Here is a 20,163-nt window from a genome sequence, read left to right as displayed (position 1 = left end):
GCACAGTGAGGGGCGCCGGAGGTGCAGTTCCCAGGTGTGACTCTTCCTGTAGGGGGGGGGGGCCTGGGAATTAGCTACGGGTTAACTACCCGGTCAGCCTGACCTGGGGGAGCCACTGAACCTCCTTCTCGGCCTCAGTTTCCGCACCTGGGAAAGGAGGACGATAGTCACCTTACCTCACCGAATGATTCCAGCCATTCGAGGACCCCTGTGCACGCACGGGAAGCAGGAGGCATGCATAGGTGATGTCCTTTCAGCTCCTAAGGCCCTCGATTAGCAGTCACTTAGGGTATCTCTGACAATGGTGGTGGCATAGAAGGGGGACGGAAAGGGTGCCAAGCAGCTCAGGTTAACCAGAGGGAATTGCTTTGCTTTTGAAAACACGACTTTTTCTTTCTCTGCTCTAGCGATCTATTAATGCCGGCACAGGGGGCTCTGGTTTCGAAACGAGTGTCAGAAGGTCAGGGGTACCCGGGCATTACTGCTTTTGCTTTTATAAGCCACACGGCACTCTCGTGGTCAGGGAAACTACGGGCTTGCCTTTCACTTGGGCGAACAGAAAAGCCCTTCGTTAGTTTCCCGGCCGTCTTCCCGGCGGCAGCGGGGTTGCTCAGGGGCTTGGGCATCCCGAGGGAGATCCCGAGGGAGATCCCGGGTTTCCCTGCTGCTGAGAGGGCGGAGGGGCGGGCGGGGGGTGGTACCTGCTGCAGCACGCCGGCGGTGAACTGCATGGCCTGGTGGTGCTGCTCTTCCAGCATGTCCATGTGCAGGTCGTCCAGAAAGTCGTTTCTGTCGTCGTCCATCCACCCCTCGTCCAGCTGGGGAGAGACAGCCGCCCACACATGCCCTTCAGCTGAGGCTCCTTTCGCTCTCATTTTATGTATTTATTTTTAAGAAAGGACAGTAAACCCTGGGGAGAAATACTTCTGGGGCCCCCTCCGGGGGTCATCGAAATGCAGACTGCCTGTCGTTTCGCTCTACGACAGACGACTACCCCACGCTCACGGTGAAGACAGCTCCCACCCTACACGTCCGGGGGACGGGGCTGCGGTCTGCTCTTTTACTGTTGGAGGGTGAGGCGCTTTCCCCCAGGTTAGCTCCTTTCGGTGAAGGAGGCCACTGAGCACAGGGGCGGCGTCCAGGAGCCCTAGCCCTGCCTGCCCTTCTGCTTGACGGCCCGCACACAAGTTTAGAAGGTCCCCACGAGAAGGCACTTACAGTACGGAAGGCATTCTTTCTGACAAAAAAAGGTAGCTCTACTAACCTAGCCGTTTGTTAGTCTTGGGCAAGGCCTATCGCTTCTATCAGGGCTCTTCTCTCTCATGCTCATAAGAAAGCGGTCTGCGGTGCTTCTGCACTGCAGTGGCACCGGAGACCATATACACAGCTCCCAAAGCCCATCATGCTTCTTCTTTGGCCCTTTAAGGAAGAGTCTGCTGACCAAAGTTTCTTTCCTTTTTTTCCAGTAAAAACTGTCCTACGTGGCAGACGTACGTCACGATGATTTGATGTGCGTATATACATAGTGAAATAATTACCAGTCGAGTAACTAACGTATCTCACAGTGACTGTTTTTTGGGTGATGAGAGCACCTGAAGTTTAACTATAATCGTCATGCTGTACGTTCCTTAACACTCTGCAGTTGTAAATGAGACCCACACAGATACTGGTCGGGTCCTGGGAAGTCAAACATGTTGACGGGCGTGACCCTGGCTGTGTTCTCCACGCCCTCATGTTCCCTCCTCTTTTCTTTCATTATGCTCCCTGCGTTAACGAACGTGCGGGGCCCGCGGCCGTGCGGGGCCCGCGGCGTAAATGCCAGGGTGGATGTCAGCACGCTCCTTAGAAGGTCAAAACGAGAAACGGATTGGAAGTCCGAGCAACTCAGATACCCTTCCGGGGTACGGAGTACCCTTCAAGCTCAGATTCGATAGGTGGGCAGCGTTCTGCAGGGCCAGGGACTTTGTTAGACTTTGTTACTGACTGTAGAACTACAGACCCAGCTTCACGTGTCGGAAGCTGACTCACCTGGAGTTCGGGCCTTGCAATTAGCAAGGAAAAGTTCTTGTTGTCTTCACTGGTTAGCAGAGCCACGGCCTCTTCGCGGTTCTGTACCTCTATCCCGTTAATCTAAAAAGGAAAAGGTGGAGGGGTAGACAAGTAGCGTGAGTAAGTTGTGCAGAATCATTCTGCACTGTTGCAGGCCTGCATCTCACAGCTGGAACAGAGAACTTCCAGGCAGCTTGAAAAGAATACGCTGGTTTTCAGAAGGAAAGGCCTTGCTCAAACTGACACAGTGTCTCTGGGCTACATGACAGCCTCCACGGGCGTAGTGCCCAGGCGGAGGCTACGTGAACAGAAGTAGCTGGGACTCCAAAAGGCAGCCCTGAGAAAAATCACCGCGTTGTGAAGAGGGAAAACATCTAAGCAATTTAATGACACGTAATTAAATATACTCAGGCAGGAGTCTAAATGGAATCTACTAAAGCGTGACTACAGCTAATTTTCAGATAATATCGGAGAAAAAAGCAGCACTGGGGGCTGTACGTGAACGTGCTGGAATTATGCAGAGTGTTCTGTGTTCCCAGTTTCACACCTTAATGTTTTAAGGTGGGACACAAGGTCAAGCGGGAGGGAGTCTCTCACCATCACGCCTGACCACGCTCTGGCAGGATTCTGGCTTCCTGTCCTGTCACCTTCGGGCTCTGCTGGTCTGGAGGTCTCAGCTCCAGGGTACACGGCAATGGTTCCATGGAGCTGGAAGGGGAGCCTGCCCTCGACTCTCTATGCCAGTGAAGGAACGGGCAGCAAAGGGGGTGATGGCTCTCGGTCAACGTGGGGAGGTGTGGTTGTCCGGGAGGCAGGGAGGGCCAGATAAGGAACTCAGTGCTTCCGCGGCCAAGGGCAGATGCCAGTGGAAAACTAGAGCACTGAAAAGGCCGTTACTCCTGAGGGTTCAGCCCCGTCAGGAATGACAGTCCGGGCTGAAGTCAGGGCAAGTGTAAGAATAAGCAGTGGCAAAAGGAAACGAAAATTACTCGCAGGGAGGTCGGCAGGGATACGTCTAAACACAGTGGATCCGAAATGAGAAGACAGGAGAGAGCAGAGGTAGAAGCTAAGTCTTCTACCCATGAACCAGAGCCTCTCAATTTCTGTGAGATTAAAAAAGATGGTAATAGAATTTACCATGTGATCCAGCAGTGCCACCCCTGGGCATATATCCAGACAAAACTATAATGAATTCCAAAAGACACACGCACCCCAGTGTTCCCTGAAGCACTGTTTGCTACAACAGCCAAGACATGGAAGCAACCTAAACGTCCATGGACAGATGAATGGATAAAGAAGGCGTGGTACATACAGACAATGGCATATTACTCAGCCGTCAAAAAGAAAGAATGAGACGATGCCTTTTCCAGCAAGGTGGATGCAACTAGAGATTATCATACTAAGTGAAGGAAGTCAGAAAGAGAAAGACAACTATCTTATGATGGCACTCACATGTGAAACCTAAAATATGACACAAATAAACCTATTTCTGAAGCAGAAACAGACTCACGGACACAGAGAACAGACGGGTGGTTGCCAAGGGGGACGAGGGGGGGGGAGAGGGTTGGATTGGGAGTCTGGGATTAGCAGAGGCAAACTGGTATATACAGAGAATGGATAAACAACAAGGTCCTACACTGTGTGTAGCACAGGGACCTATACCCAATCTCCCGTGATTAAACCTTAATGGAAAATAATAGAACGTATACACACATGTATAACTGAGTCACTTTACAGCTGTAACTAACGCAAGATTGTAAATCAACTGTACTTCAATAAAGAATGTTATTTGTTTAAAAAAATAATTAAAGCTTAAATTAAAAGACAATTAAAGGGAAAAAAAGACGGGTCTCAGTTTGACTCGAAAGAGCAACAGCTATCCTTTACAGATAAAGAAACTACTCTTAAAAGCCATGGCATATACTAGTTAAATGCTGAGTCATGGCGTTTAAAAGATGGCTCAAACTTGAAATGTTCGGTCCAAAATTAATCCATCCGAGAAAGCTCAAATGAGCGTTATTTTGTTTCACAAGAACTGTGGGCCTCATCTGGCCCTCTAATGTGTTGTCTGTGGCCCAAAGAGAAGGGCAAGGAAAGGAGATGAGCTGGCTCACATGCTGCAAAGCGCTGGGGCAGCCCTTCCTGCTTAGGTGGGGCAGGCATCCTCTCCGGTTTGTCTCACGCCTCACCACACCCTGTTGCCAGGTATTTTCCATAGCTTGTACTTCAGCCATCACCTTCTCTGGCCTCACCACACACCCGATATTTGCGCCCCCCTGTTTGTTAACTTCTGCATTTCCACCCCAAAGCTATTAATGAGAACCAGTTTGCTCTCTAGTGATAAACAGAGGAAGCCGACCTACCTGGATGATGCGGTCTCCTTCTCGGATGCGCCCATCCTTGGCCGCGATGCTGTTCGGGTCGATCTGAAACACACAGCAGACACCTCAGCACCGAGGGGGTAACTTAAACACGCACGAAAATAAACCACGGCCCTTTCCAAAGTCTGCCTCTAACACATGGTCGTGCTCGTCCCTCTGTTTTCGTTTTGTGCCGAAATAAACAAGACTTAGGGTCATGCAGAGGGAGACGAACAGGGACCGATCTGTTTCCAAGCCCTTTCCGGGCTGTGTTCCGGGATCCTTGCACGGCAACCCTGCTGCACAGCAGTGTGCACAGACCCTGGTGACCTGAGGGGATGAAGAGGCACAGCTGACTCCTGTTGCACGCACAGGAATGAAAAGCAAAAAAGTGTGCTGGAGAACAGGTTAAAGGGTACCCTTCATCATGTGGGCTAGCAACCTTTAAAATAATTAAAGCAACTTAATTATTTTACCAAGTGGGTATATTGAAGTTTGGAAAGTAACTTTAAAAATGAAATATAATTGAGACAAGTGGGATTGAGTTTGGGAGAGACACCCCCGAAATGCAGTCATGATGGGCCAACTTAAGCTTGGTGGGCGAAGTATACCCCAAGGGATAATTATTAAGCCTAGCAGACACATCCCTTGATTCATCCCATGGGGATGGATTTTATTTCCTGACAAAATGGGGTTTCTGTGCTTGCAAAGAGGGCAGTGCGTGGTAAGGTATCCATCCTGAAATCAGTTGCTTTGCATTGTCTCCTCTGGGAAGATAAAGATAGCTTCCGTCTATGTACTTTGAAGTTGCACTGAACTTACGTGAATTCAACTGTACACACCGCACCAAGAGCAAAGAAAAAAGAGAAACAGACACAGAAATACTTTAAAAAGTGTAAGTGATGCCCTCCCCCATCCCATTCAATGAACACGAGAAGGGAAATGTGAATCTGCTCTTCCCTCGGGGTTGAACACATGAAGCCATGTACACGCCTCCATTTTATGGCCGATTTGCAGGCTTCTGAAGGGTAGTTTTGTCTTATGTGCCAACATTAGGACTTAACCCCTATGTAAAGACGTAACTCCACGGAGCGTGATAAAGGGGACGAAGAAATCTGTCTGCGTCTTTCCACAGACATCTCCGTGAGCCAGAGTTAAGGTTGGTTAACGCATAAAAGGCAAAAAAGAGACCAACTCTCTTGCTCTTGCTATGATAGTTATAAAAAATCAGCCCCGATACCTCGCTTATATAGATCCCAATGTCATCTTCATCGTCCGTTCGGTAGCATACTGTGAGGCCCAGCTTGTCCTGGCTGTTCATTCTGTAGAGATCCACTTCCTAGACAAAGAAAGGGCATTTCCCTGTGAGACCCCGGCAGGCAGTGAGGGCTGGGAGGACGTCCAGTGCTTTAAAAAACATTTCGTTTAAATGATGGACTGGATTTCTCCGCATTGGATGTGGGCAGAGCGGTTAACTTACTAAACAAAAAAGTGATTACGGGCATGGGATCAATGCCCAGGGCATTTCTGACCTTTCCGTCGATATAAAGTCATTTTGAAAATAGTTATTGGATTGATCCCCCCCCCCCCCAAAGAAAAATTACCCATATTTCACTCAGCGTCAAGACTTCTGGGGTCGGGCTTTGAAAAAGCATTCTTTCGATGTCTGCCACAAACAAGAATATTTCCAAACCCCAACCCATCCAGCCATTTCAGTACAAATGTCTCCAATGTGTGTGGTGAGATTATTTCCCGTTGTGTTCTGTTAATATGCACAGTAACAGAACTTGCGAACAGACTACACATAAATTGATCCAAGGAAGGAGGGTAACGTGATAGCACGCAATTAATGCTTTCCCCAACAGCTGTGATATCTACAGTCGAGAAATTAGTTTCCGCCGCTATTACAGCAAATTAAGTAAAAGCAAAGCGAGCCCAAACGCGAGACCCAAGGGGCACAGGGAACGCCACTGTATTTGCCAATTAACCTGCACTTTGGAATGAAGTCAGAACTTTGAAAACTGTTGGACCCCTGGAGGAAGTGGCGTGCTTCTCTGAAAGCGTTCGTGGGCCAAGTCTCCCTTTCCGCCCATCCTGCCAACCACCCACACGAGACGCGGCGGCACGAAGGGCCAGGGGCTGCCTGACGATAAGTTCTCAGGCAGAGGCCCCGGTCTGGTGTTTGGGGTTAGCTGCTTGCCAACCAGCAGGAGCTCTGAGATGGGGTCGGTCTCTGGAAATATCTTCTCTCTCCCGGCTCTTCTTGGTGAGGGCACAGTTGTTTTTGTGGTCAAAGCTCAACACAGTTAACATAGCAGACACTTACGGAACCCTCCCCTGGGTGCCCAATACCATGGGTACTTTCGAGACGGAAGAACAGGAGGTGCAAAGGCCCTGGGGCCAGGAGGGCTGAAGCCCTGTGAACGAGGAAGAGCGAGGCCGGCTGAGCATAGCCAGGCAGTGGGGCCAACGGGCCAGCGTCGGGGAGCTCAGATTTGATTTCAGCATCACGGGAAGCCTTGGAAAACTTTTAAAGTGAAGACTGCCATGATCTGCTGGATACTTTCAGCAGGCTTTCCGGCTGACGTGTAGAGTATAGTGTGGTGCTGAAGAGCTGAGGCTCAAAGACCTGTGTGCAGATCCCAACTCTAGCTTTTTCTAGCAGCTTCACCACGGGGTTCCATGGGCTCGTTACTATATCTGAGCCTGCTTCCTCACTGGCGCATGTCACCCTGCCGCTTGGACAGGGTGAAGAGTCACTGAGACGAGACTGCCGAGCCCTCAGCACAGTGACGGGCCCAGAGACAGTCCACGGAAAACCGCAGTACGATACGTGCAGGCAGCTTCTTGCCGGAAGTCACAGCCGTTGTCTGCAGCAGCCGAGTGCGTGTATTTCTTGTGCCCCCCAATAAGATGATTTTATTTTCTGAATACTGACCTGTGAATTAATTCAATGACTTCCTCATTATAGCTTTAGCAACCTGGCACGTTTCCCTTAAATGAAATCCCATTAATTTCTGATAATTTAGTGGAGTTGGATGGAAATTTCGTTTCTCGTTGTTTTGAGAAAAAGACTAAGCAAAGAGGTAGCACGAGTTTAACCACGAGGGCACATAACTTTCCAGGTACTTTGGAATAACCCGGTTGCATACCGCAAATATACTAGGCCCACAGCATCCTCATGTTTCAAACGCATGCCCAAGTCTCTGTTCTCAGGTTACACCTCATCTGGGTACAGGCAAAAGGGAAGACCTTCTCCGTTTCGGCGCTTCCTAAGAGGCAGCGTAAATCCGTGGAATTTCCTGATTACTCGTTTGGCTCTACGTGCACCGCTGCAGCCCCACTGCTGCCACAGAGCCCTGGCTTCAAGGTGGAAGCCAGCCGGTTCTGGAACAAGTTCACGTGCAACCAAAGCAGAGAGAAGGGTAACTGGAGAGGCTGAAAGAAGAAAACTTAGAAAGATAATAAACATTGTGATATGACTTTTCCCAGAATAAAAGTGATGCTACAGGTTATAGTTTTCACTGAATGATTGGCCACCAAGGTGAACGGCTCTTAAGAAAGGTCAGAAGATACCAGAGCTCCACTGGGCTTCACTCTACTATGACTCAAAGTTTGCTTCAAGGTCACGGCGAGGTAGGTGCAGAAAATGAGGGCAGTGTTTAGAAATTTTATAGCACTTGGACGCTGTCATGATAGCCAAGGATAGGATTAGCACACTTGTCTCACTGACCACGGTGTAAGACTGCGTCAGGGACTATTGAGCTGAAGTGGCAAGGGGTGAGCTATGCAGTCACTCATGGCAGAATCACGTATTGGTCAGTGACATGTTAAAAATTAAACCAACCGGCTAACCTGGTCCCCCCGGTCTTTCACCGCCGAGAGTCTGAGAAGCATGACTCTGTAATACACGTGTAGGACTGAGGGCTCCATTTAAGAACTCGGGAAAGTGAAAAGTCTGGAACTGATGTCTTGGGAAAAAAACAGCATGACGTACTACGAGTACTCAAGTAGGAAAAAGGAAGACTCATAGGGAATGTGACAGATGAAGGTCCGACACGTCAAAAAAGATTTCACGCATTTGGCCTAGTCCCCAAACTGTGTGCACTCTGCTATCTACAATCTATAGGATTTTGATCAAAACCTAACTCGAAAAGCACTCCTACTCAATTTTTTGTCAATATTTTGATGGACAGAAATTGGAAGAACTACTATTATAACAAGAGACAACTTTCTTAGAACAAAACAGCAGGTTGGCGTGGAAGAGATCCTAAAACATTTGTTGCTTTAAAGTATTTTCACCTGAATCACTGATAATTAATCAAGAACAGTATCTTACGCTCTTCCTTACTTAAACCCTTTTTATATGCTGCCGTTAACCCCATATGTGGTTCGAAAATTAGTCATAGATTCCCCATAAATGCTGTTTGGACTTATGTTACATACAACACGTGTTGGTGAAGATGACATTTCTGCCTGGTAGAGAAGACGTTCTGATTACCAGGTCTGTTTGCAGTCACTGATATTCTGAAAACAACGCTTCCTCACTCTAGCAGAATGATATACGGCCCAGCACTGCACTGAGCCTTTAAATCCCACTGCAAAATTTCCCAGGACAGGCTGTCATGGGGACACTCACATTCTCACTTTGGATAGACTTGACTTAAAAACTGCAAAGGCCAATTTACGTCCTTGCCGCGGAGGAGAAGCCCAGGCCTGGCTGCGGCCTGAGGCATACGCTGTGTGTCAGGGCAGTGCATGGGAGGAGCCAACCCCAATCTGAAACACTCGCCTGAGGATGTCCAAGCCCCACGCCCCACGCCCCACCCCACTTCCAGCTGGCTGCCAAGCACAACTTTAGCACTCGAGCCTTTAAACCAGACTCAAGAAGGGGAGCGCAATTCTACTTTAAGGGCAGTCCTTTAGGAGCCGCTTCCTATCTTGGAAGTGGTCTGGTTCTAAAAAGGGTGTGTGGTTCTGGATAAACAGATGCCGGTAAAGCACATTTGCGGTAATAATAAAGCACAGGGGAACGTCCCTGGTGGCGCAGTGGTTAAGAATGCGCCTGCCAATGCACGGGACACGGGTTCAAGCCCTGGTCTGGGAAGATCCCACGTGCCACGAAGCAACTAAGCCTGTGCGCCACAACTACTGAGCCTGTGCTCTAGAGTCCGCGAGCCACCACCACCGAGCCCGTGAGCCACAACCACTGAAGCCCGCGCTCCTAGAGCCCATGCTCCGCGACGAGAAGCCCACACACCGCCATGAAGAGCAGCCTCTGCTCGCGGCAGCTAGAGAAAGCCCGTGCGCAGCAACAAAGACCCAACGCAGCCAAAAATAAATAAATTTATAAAACAAGCAAACAAACAAAGCACAGGGTATTACTCTGGGGTTTACTCTAGGTATGTACTTGACAATGATGTTAAGATAGCATGGGCTATAGTATTTCCTTTTGTTACCTGGATCTTCTTGGGAACTCTAAACAGAAGTTGGAAAAGTGTCACTTAACAACCCGCACGAGGACAGAGACAAGACAGTGGAGTAGAAGGATGTCAGCTCACGGCTTCCTACAGAAAACCACCAAATCACAACTACCTGCTCAACAACCATGGACCAAAAAACCCCTGGAAGCTACCAAGAAAAGATATACTACATCCAAAGACAAAGAAGCCACAACAAGATGGTAGGAGGGGGTGCAACTGCTATAAAATCAAATCCCAGACCCACCGGGGGTGGGGGGCAACTCACAAGCGGGAAAATAATTACACCACAGGAGTGAAAATTCTGAGTCCTACGTCAGGCTCCTCAGCCTGGGGGTCTGGTTACAAGAGGAAGGAGCCCTCAGAGAGTCTGGCAGGGTTTGATTGCAGGAATTCCACAGGACAGTAGGAAACGGAAAGTCCACTCTTGAAGGGCACACACAGGGTCCTGTGCGTACTAGGAGCCAGGGAAAAAAGCAGTGACTTCATAAGACTCTGGGCAAGACCTACCTGCTAGTATTGGAGGGTCTCCTGCAGAGACGGGCATTGGTTGTGGCTCACTGAGGGTACAAAGACACTGGCGGCGGCAGTTCTGAGGAGTACTCATTGGCGTGAGCCCTCCTGGAGGCTGCCATTTTCTTACCGAGTCCTGGCCCTACCCAACAGCCTGCAGGCTCCAGTGCTGGGATGCCTCAGGCCAAACAACCAACAGGGCAGGAACACAGCCCCACCCATCAGCAGACAGCCTGCATAAAGTCTTCCTGAGCCTACAGCCCTCAAGGCACGCCCCTTGGCATGGCCATAGCTACCCGCCAGAAGGACAAGACCCAGTTCCACGCAGCAGTGGGCAGGAACCACTGCCTCCCACTGGGAAGCCTGCACAAGCCTCTCAGACAGCCTCCTGCCCCGGGGGGGCAGACAGCAGAAGCAAGAAAAACTACAACCCTGCAGCCTGGAACGGACACCGCAATCACAGAAAGTTAGACAAAATGACACGGCACAGGAATATATCCCATATGAAGGAACAAGATAAAACCCCAGAAGAACAACTAAGTGAAGTGGAGATAGGCAATCTACCCGAAGAAGAATTTAGAGTAATGATAGTACAGAGGATCCAAGATCTCAGAAAAAGAACGGAGGCACAGATCAAGAAGATGCAAGAAATGTTTAACAAAGACCTTGAAGAACTAAAGAACAAACAAACCGAGATGAACAATACAGTGACTGAAATGAAAAATACACTAGAAGGAACAAACAGCATAATAACTGATGCAGAAGAATGGGTAAGTCAACTGGAAGACAGAATGATGGAAATCACTGCCACGGAACAGAAGGAAAAAGAATGAAAAGAAGTGAAGACAGTCTCAGAGACCTCTGGGACAACAATGAACACACCAACATTCACATTACAGGGGTCCTGGAAGGAGGAGAGAGAAAGGACCTGAGGAAATACTGGAAGCATTAATAGCTGAAAACTTCCCTAACATGGGAAAGGAAATAGTCACCCAAGTCCAGGAAGTGCAGAGAGTCCCAGGCAGGATAAACCCAAGGAGGAAAACACCGAGACACACAGCAATCAAGCGGACAAAAATTAAAGACATAGAAAAAGATATTGAAAGCAACAAGGGAAAAGCAACAAATAACACACAAGGGAATTCCCATAACGGTATCAGCTGACTTCTCAGCAGAAATTCTGCAGGCCAGAAGGGAGTGGCACGATATATTTAAAGTGATGAAAGTGATGACAACCAACAATATTCTACCCATCAAGGCTCTCATTCAGATTTGATGGAGAAATCAAAAGCTTTACAGACAAGCAAAAGCTAAGAGAATTCAGCACCACCAGACCAGCTTTACAACAAATGCTAAAGCAACTTCTCTCGGTAGAAAAGGAAAGGCTACAATTAGGAAGAAGAAAATTATGAATGGAAAAGCTCTTCGGTAAAGGCAAACATACAGTAAATGTAGGAAATCATCCACACACAAATATGATATCAAAACCAGCAATGGTGAGAAGAGGAGAGCACAAATGCAGGAGACTGGAAATGCATTTGAAATTAAGAGACCAGCAATGTAAAGCAATCTTGTGTATATATACACTGCTGTATCAAAACCTCATGGAAACTGCAGACTGAAAATCTACAATAGACACACACACACACAAAAGACAAAGGAATCCAAACACGACACTAACGTTAGTCATCCAATCACAAGAGAACAAAAGAGGAAGGGAAGAAAAAAGACTCACAAAAACAAATCCAAAACAGTCAACAAAATGGCAATAGGAAATACATATCGATAATTACTTTAAACGTAAATGGATTAAGTGCTCCAACCAAAAGACACAGGCTCGCTGAATGGATATAAAAACAAGACCTGGATATATTGCTATCTACAAGACACCCACTTCAGATCGAGGGACAGGTACAGACTGAAAGTGAGGGGATGCTAAAAGGTATTCCGTGCAAATGGAAATCCAAAGAAAGCTGGAGTAGCAATACTCATATCAGACAAAATAGACTTTAAAATAAAGACCGTTACAAGAGACAAAGAAGGATACGACACAATGATCAAGGGATCAATCCAAAAAGAAGATATAACAGTTGTAACTATATATATGCACCCAACATAGGAGCACCTCAGTATATAAGGGAAATTGTAACAGCCATAAAAGGAGAAATCGGAAGTAACACAATCATAGTGGGGGACTTTAACACCCCACTTTCACCAATGGACAGATCATCCAGCAGAAAATCAATCAGGAAACACAGGCCTTACATGACACATTAGACCGGGTGGACTTAATTGATATTTACAGAGCATTCCATCCAAAAGCAGCAGAACGCACATTCTTCACAAGTGCCCATGGAACATTCTCCAGGACTGATCACATGCTGGGCCAACAAAGCGAGCCTCAGTAAATTTAAGAAAACTGAAATCACATCAAGCACCTTTTCCGATGACAACACTATGAGACTAGAAATCAACTACAAGAAAAAAAACTGTGAAACACTAAACACGTGGAGGCCAAACAACAATATGCTACTCCACAACCACTGGATCCCTGAAGAGATCAAAGAGGAAATCAAAAAATATCCGGAGACAAATGAAAAGGAAAGCACAATGATCCAAAACCTATGGAATGCAGAAAAAGCTATTCTGAGAGTGTACTTTACAGCAATACAATCTCACCTCAGCAAACAAGAAGAATCTCAAATAAACAACCTAAGCTTACACCTAAAGCAACTAGAGAAAGAAGAACAAACAGGACCCAAAGTTCGTAGAAGGAAAGATATCATACAGATCAGAGCAGAAACACATGAAATGGAGATGAAGAAAACAATAGCAAAGATCAATGAAACTAAAAGCCGGTTCTTTAAAAAGACAAACAAAATTGATAAACTTCTAGCCAGACTCATCAAGAAAAAAAACAGAGGGCTCAGAACAATAAAATTACAAATGAAAAAGAAGTTACAACTGACACCACCACAGAAATACAAAGGATCATCAGAGACTGCTATAAGCAACCATATGCCGATAAAATGGACAACTTGGAAAAAAATGGACAAATTCTTAGAAAGGTACAACCTTCTAAGACTGAACTAGGAAGAAATAGAAAACATGAACAGACTAATCACACAAGTAGTGAAATTGAAACTGTGATTAAAAATCTTCCAACGAACAGAAGTCCAGGACCAGATGGCTTCAGAGGCAAAGTCTCTCAAACATTTAGAGAAGACTTAACAGCTACCCTTCTGAAACTGTTCCAAAAACGTGCAGAGGAAGGAACACTCCCAAACCCACTCTATGAGGCCACCATCACTCATACCACACACACAAAAAGAAAATTACAGGCCAATATCACAGATGAACCCAGGTGCAAAAATCCTCAACAAAATATTAGCAATCCCCATCCACCAAACCATTAAAAGGATCGTACACCATGAGCAAGTGGGATTTATCCCAGGGATGCAAGGATTCTTCAATATCCACAAATCAATCGGTGTGATATACCACATCAACAAGCTGAAGAATATAAACCACACGATCATCTCAAGCGATGCAGAAAAAGCTTTTGACAAAGTTCAACACCCACTTATGATAAACGCTCTCCACAAAGTGTACACAGAGGAAACATACCTCAACATAATAACGGCCGTATGTGACAAACCCACAGCAAACATCATTCTCAGTGGTGGAAAACTGAAAGCATTTCCTCTAAGATCAGGAACAAGACAAGGATGTCCACTCTCACCACTTTTGTTCAGCATACTTTTGGAACTCCTAGCCATGGCAGTCAGAGAAGAAAAGGAAATAAAAGGAATCCAAATTGGAAAAGAAGAAGTAAAACTGACACTGTTTGCAGATGACATGATACTATACATACGAAATCCTAAAGTTGCCACCAGAAAACCACTAGAGCTCATTAATGAGTTTGGTAAAATTGCAGGATACAAAATGAATACACAGCAATCTGTTGCATTTCTATACGCTAACAATGAAAGATCAGAAAGACTAATTAAAGAAACAATCCCATTTACCATCGCATCAAAAAGAATAAACTAGCTAGGAAGAAACCTACCTAAGGAGGCAAAAGACCTGTACACTGGAAACTATGTCACCGATGAAAGAAATCGAAGATGACACACAGATGGAAAGATATAGCATGTTCCTGGATTGGAAGAATCAATATTGTGAAAATGACTATACCACCCAAGGCAATCTACAGATTCAATGCAATCCCTGTCAAACTACCAAAGGCACTTTTCACAGAACTAGAACAAAAAAATCCTAAAATTTGTATGGAGGCACAAAAAACCCTGAATAGCCAAAGCAATCTTGAGAAAGAAAACTGGAGCTGGAGGAATCAGGCTCCCTGACTTCAGACTATACTTCAAAGCTACAGTCATCAAAACAGGATGATACTGGCACAACAACAGAAATCTAGCTCAGTGGAACAGGATAGAAAGCCCAGAGATAAACCCACACACCTATGGTCAATAAATATATGATAAAGGATGCAAGACTATACACTGGAGAAAAGACAATCTCTTCAATAAATGGTGCTGGTAAAACTGCACCACTACATGTAGAAGAATTAGAACACTCTCCAACACCATACTCAAAATGGATTAAAGACCTAAATGTAAGACCAGATACTATAAACTCTTAGAGGAAAACATAGGCAGAACACTCTTTGCCATAAATTGCAGCAAGATCCTTTTTGATCTGTCTCCTAGAGTAATGGAAATAAAAACAAAAATAAACAAACGGGACCTAATTAAACTCAGAAGCTTCTGCACATCAAAGGAAACCGTAAACAAAACGAAAAGACAACCCACAGAATGGGAAAAAATATTTGCAAACAATGCGACTGACAAGGCGTTAATCTCCAAAATTTACAAACAGCTCATGTGACTCAATATCAAAAAAACAAGCAACCGAATCAAAAAATGGGCAGAAGACCTAAATAGACGTTTCTCCAAAGGAGACATACAGATGGCCAAGAGGCACATGAAAAGATGCTCAACATCACTAATTAGAGAAATGCAATCAAAACTACAATGAGATATTACCTCACACCAGTCCGAATGGCCATCATCAAAAAGCCTAAGAGCAATGAATGCTGGAGAGGGTGTGGAGAAAAGGGAACCCTCCTACACTGTTGGTGGGAATGTAAATTGGTGCAGCTACTATGGAGAACAGTATGGAGGTTCCTTAAAAAACTAAAAAGAGAGCTACCGTATGATCCAGCAATCCCACTCCTGGGCATATATCCGGAGAATAACATGGTTCAAAAAGATACATGCACCCCAATGTTCACTGCAGGGCTGTTTACAATAGCTAAGACATGGAAGCAACCTAAATGTCCATCGACAGATGAATGGATAAAGAAGGTGCAGTACATATACACAATGGAATGTTACTCAGCCATTAAAATGAATGAAATAATGCCATTTGCAGCAACATGGATGGACCTGGAGATTATCATACTAAGTGATGTTAAGTCAGACGGAGAAAGACAAATATCATATGATATTGCTGATATGCGGAATCTAAAAAGAATGATACAAATGAACTTCTTTACAAAACAGAAACCGCCTCACAGATTTAGAGAATGAACTACGGTTACCGGGGGAAGAGGTGTGGGGAAGGGATAGAGTGGGAGTCTGGGATTGACACGTACCCACTGCTATATTTAAAACAGATAACCAACAAGGAGCTACTGTATAGCACAGAGAACTTGGCTCAGTATTCTGTAATTACCTAAATGGGAAAAGAATTTGAAAAAGAATAGACACATGTATCTGTATAACTGAATCCCTTGGCTGTGTCTACCTGAAACTAATACAACATTGTTAATCAACTGTACTCTAATGTAAAATAAAAATGTTTTTTAAATTAAAAAGATTTTAAAGTAGAAAAAATTAAATTCAGAAAAGTGCGAAGAAGGGAATGATCATTTATATTCTTATCACCCAGAATTAAACATGGTTAATCTCTTGACAGGAAAAAAACAAAAAAACAAAACAAACCAACCCCCCCCCCCCCCCCCGCAAAACCCCACTATGACTTCGTTGTGGTCACTGCATTTCCAGGGGATGGTTGCACATCATAGAGAAGAGCCTGGTTGCTAATAGTTAAGCAAAGAGTGAACCATAAGAGGGTTTCAGAAGCTCTGGAGATACAACACGGTTACGAGCCGATACCGTCTTGGGATCTGTATAGATTTAGGTTACAGCAACGCAGTAGTAGTTGAACTGTGCACTAAAAGCAGCGTCTAGCCTTATATACCGCGCATGGTAGGTGCTCAATAAAACTGAATTAGCTTGAGATTCCAAGGCAGACTAAAGATCCAAACGAAAAATAAACGTGGCTCTGCCATTAGCAAGCCAGGCTGCCCCAGGAAAGTCACTTCACTTCTCTGAAACTTCTCGGCTCTTCTACCATCTTATCCCCAGACACAATATCTTGGGGCTCGGTGGAAACTGCCGTTCCTCCAGCTTATTGAGTGGTTAGTAAATTCTCAACATTTCATTCTCACTCCAAGCTAGACGTAGAACCTTCCACAATTGAGTACCTCATGGAAAGCACAGAGGGCATCAATACATATCTGTCTGTGATGATGGAGATAAGATGGCAAAGAAGACCATTAATCAAACTCGTATGAATAATGGATTACCATTATCTGGATTACGCCTCCCCCACCACTGGTGTCCTGTTGCTTACCGGTCTAGATGGACGGCTGGATAAAAATGAACAGCTAAGCCTGACATTTTAGATGAAATGGAAACGATAGCTCAATTGAGTAAAGTACGGGGGCCATTCCACCTTGGTTGATTCCAGCTTTCTGTTTCAACGACAGCCACTTTAATCAGAGAGCGTCCCAGAGACTAATTTCGATGGCTTTTGCACCTCTAGGAAGACTGGTTACTGAAGCATAACTCTAAGACCTTATCGATCCAGAACTGCTTGTTCATCTTTCTTGAAATCATCTCCACACGTTATCTATGCGTGGCACTGTCGGGGACGTAGAGACGTCTCTAGGAAGACCGCACTTGCCTTCAAGGTCCTGACGTGTGAGATTGGGTCACAAGGCATTTATTCCTGTATCCAACAGATGTTTCTTGGGTGCCTACCCCCTGCCAGGAGCTGTCTGAGCACAAGGAGTCTAGGTAGGAAATGGCCCTACTGGGGGAGGGGTGCTTTAGCCAGAGCCGTACGGAAGCTTTGCTGGAGATGAGCCACACTGAGCCGGGCCAGGATCTGGGGGGATAAAATAAGAGCAGGGGGCAGGTTCTGACTGCAGGTGGCAGGAGAAAGAATGGTCAAGTGCTGATGAAATCGGGAGGGTGGTGAGGAAGCTGACTCAGTGAGGGTAGGGCCGACCAGGGAAGGTTCCCCGGAGGAGCCCTGGCGCTGTGCCTTAAAGGCTAAAGAAAAGAGCATAGGTTGGCGGGGACAGCCTGCATTACCTCCAGGACGGTCTCGCTTCCCTTGAGATCTTATGACGTTACACTCTGCAACCAGGTTTGGAGATCATTTTAGTCTCCCTGGTGAGAGCGTAGCTTTCTTTTCCTTTCTGGTTTCAAAATGACATCATCAAGACCCAGCATAGGTGACGGCAGCTTCACAGCCCGGCCAGGATGCTACTGATGAATCAACTGGGAAATTAAAACAACAGACGAAGGAAAAAGAAAAGCCTTCTTCAGACGTCTATTTTTCCGTCTTAATTACCTACAGGAAGATCCAGAGCAGGTGTTCCGTACCTGAAAATTTACGGGTAATTATTTGGCGGCTCAACCCTTGGGTATACTGGGGTGTAATCCTTTTAACGCTAAGCAGTTTCACAATAACAGGGATTTGACACTTACCTAAATATGATCATTTTGTGTGCTTTAAAAGAGAGAACATCTGTTTTTCTCTGTGCATTTGCTTCCATAATATCCCCAAACACTCATATATTTTCCTCCTATATAATATCCACGGAACGGGTTCCTTTTCGAAAGGGGCAGATGTTGATCTACTTCAACTTAACACGAGGAGCGGTGGTGGGCTGAGGTTGGCCCCCTTACTCACAGCAAGCCTGGGTGGGGGGACCCAACAGGCTGATGGGACCTAGCAGGGACACACTGTCGACGGCTCTAAGAAATCTTGCGAGGAAGCGGCGATGACGGTACACGCCGTCCCCCCAGAAAACTGGGTCTGCTTTAGGAATGCCAGCTCTTGGCCGTGCTGCTGTTCATTAACCTTCTCGAACTGACCCGGTGACGTTCCAGAGACACGCCTCTGCAACAGAGCCTTGCTGGAAGTATACACACTGTCCTCTCCTGGAGATTCCCTCCTGGTGAGGGGCCACGGAGAGAACCTCCCTGAATCTTGACCTCAGAACTTGGGACGCGCCGCTCGTCCAAAACCACCAGGTTCACTTAGTTAACAGAAATAACCTGGTGACGTCCAAGCGGCTCTAAACGGAAGTCCAAATGTAACAGCAGCCTTCCTGCCTGGTATGGACTCATGGTACTCTGTGATGACTGCTCAGAGGAGCTGTAGATGGAGAATGGCCACAGTTTGGTTTTCTAGATGAAAAGCTCACGTCTAAGCTAATGGCTGGTGACCCAAAGGGACTATGGCCTCCTGAAGGGCAGGCAGGGTGATGACTTGCTGATTTTGCCTTTCTAGCACCAAAAAGGATATTCAGCGTAACAGATGCTCAGTCAACGCAGGCGGGCAGAAATGAATGTAAGCGTGCGCGTAGGCTCTCTTTGTGCTTTCTATTTAACAACAGGAAGAAGTCTGAGCAGAGTCTTGAACGTCCGTGAGGGGCTTAGTCATCTCTAGTCCACGGGACTTCACTCTGCCCCAACGGCGTGGGTGGCATTCGAGGCTCGGAGGTACAGCTTCCCGCCATAATGAAGGAAACGCACAGAGCCTCGATCGTGTGACTCAGGACGAGGGCAAATGGATGCCTGGGCTTCTCTGCCTGGGCCTGGGGCCTCCGGGTCAAGGGCCCTGGGACTTGTGCACCGCAACACCTGCGGATCTTGGTAAAATGCAGATTCTGATTCTGTACGTCTGAGGGCCCAGATTCTGTATTTCTCACAACCCCCCACAGGCTGCTGTCCCAGTCTTTGCGCCACACTTTGAATAACAAGGCTCTAGGGAGGCGTTTCAGAGTGGCCTCCTCCCGCTAAAAGCAAGATGCTCTCAGATAGTTCACGTGGAGAAAGTTACTTCCTTTAGGAAGAAAGCCTCAGTTTGGGCTAGTCTTACCACTTCTGTGATACTAGCCCATCTCCTTAGACAGAGAGAAAGGCAGCAGGAGGCAGTGGAGAGAACGGGCCCCAGGCAGCCAGCCCTGGGCAGGTACCAGTGACAAGTACCAGGATTTAATAACACTGCCTCGTGTCCGCTGTACTTACTGGACACCTTCTATTCATGTCAAGGGATGCCGATTTTCTGACTCAGCTAGGGATACAGCATTTCCTTTAAAATTCTCCTTCGTTTACAACCCAATCCAAAAATGGGCAGAAGACCTAAATAGACATTTCTCCAAAGAAGACATACAGATGGCCAAGAGGCACGTGAAAAGATGCTCAACATCACTAATTATCAGAGAAATGCAAATCAAAGCGACAATGGGGTATCACCTCACAGCGGTTAGAATGGGCATCATCAGAAAATCTACAAACAACAAATGCTGGAGAGGGTGTGGAGAAAAGGGAATCCGACTGCTGGGCATATACCCAGAAAAACCCATAATTCGAAAGACA

At 46.4% G+C, this 20,163-nt stretch overlaps 1 protein-coding gene across 2 annotated transcripts in view; it reads right to left on the bottom strand.

Moving 5' to 3' along the window:
* Window positions 1-20,163, bottom strand: part of PDZRN3 (PDZ domain containing ring finger 3) — a gene marked incomplete at its 5' end in the record, with an annotated part of 246,788 nt that overhangs the window by 1,629 nt on the left and 224,996 nt on the right. For both annotated transcript variants that reach the window (XM_082847772.1, XM_082847773.1), the window contains 4 exons: window positions 702-818; window positions 2,029-2,130; window positions 4,413-4,475; window positions 5,650-5,748. In XM_082847772.1, coding sequence (XP_082703898.1) covers window positions 702-818; window positions 2,029-2,130; window positions 4,413-4,475; window positions 5,650-5,748 — 381 coding nt within the window. The remainder of the gene's footprint in view (window positions 1-701; window positions 819-2,028; window positions 2,131-4,412; window positions 4,476-5,649; window positions 5,749-20,163) is intronic.

The sequence above is a fragment of the Leucopleurus acutus genome (genome assembly GCF_964270905.1).
Source record: "Leucopleurus acutus genome assembly, chromosome: 10".
Taxonomy (NCBI): Eukaryota; Metazoa; Chordata; class Mammalia; order Artiodactyla; family Delphinidae; genus Leucopleurus; species Leucopleurus acutus.
The sequence above is the reverse complement of the archived record's forward strand: the minus strand, read 5'-3'. Positions and strand labels throughout refer to the sequence as shown.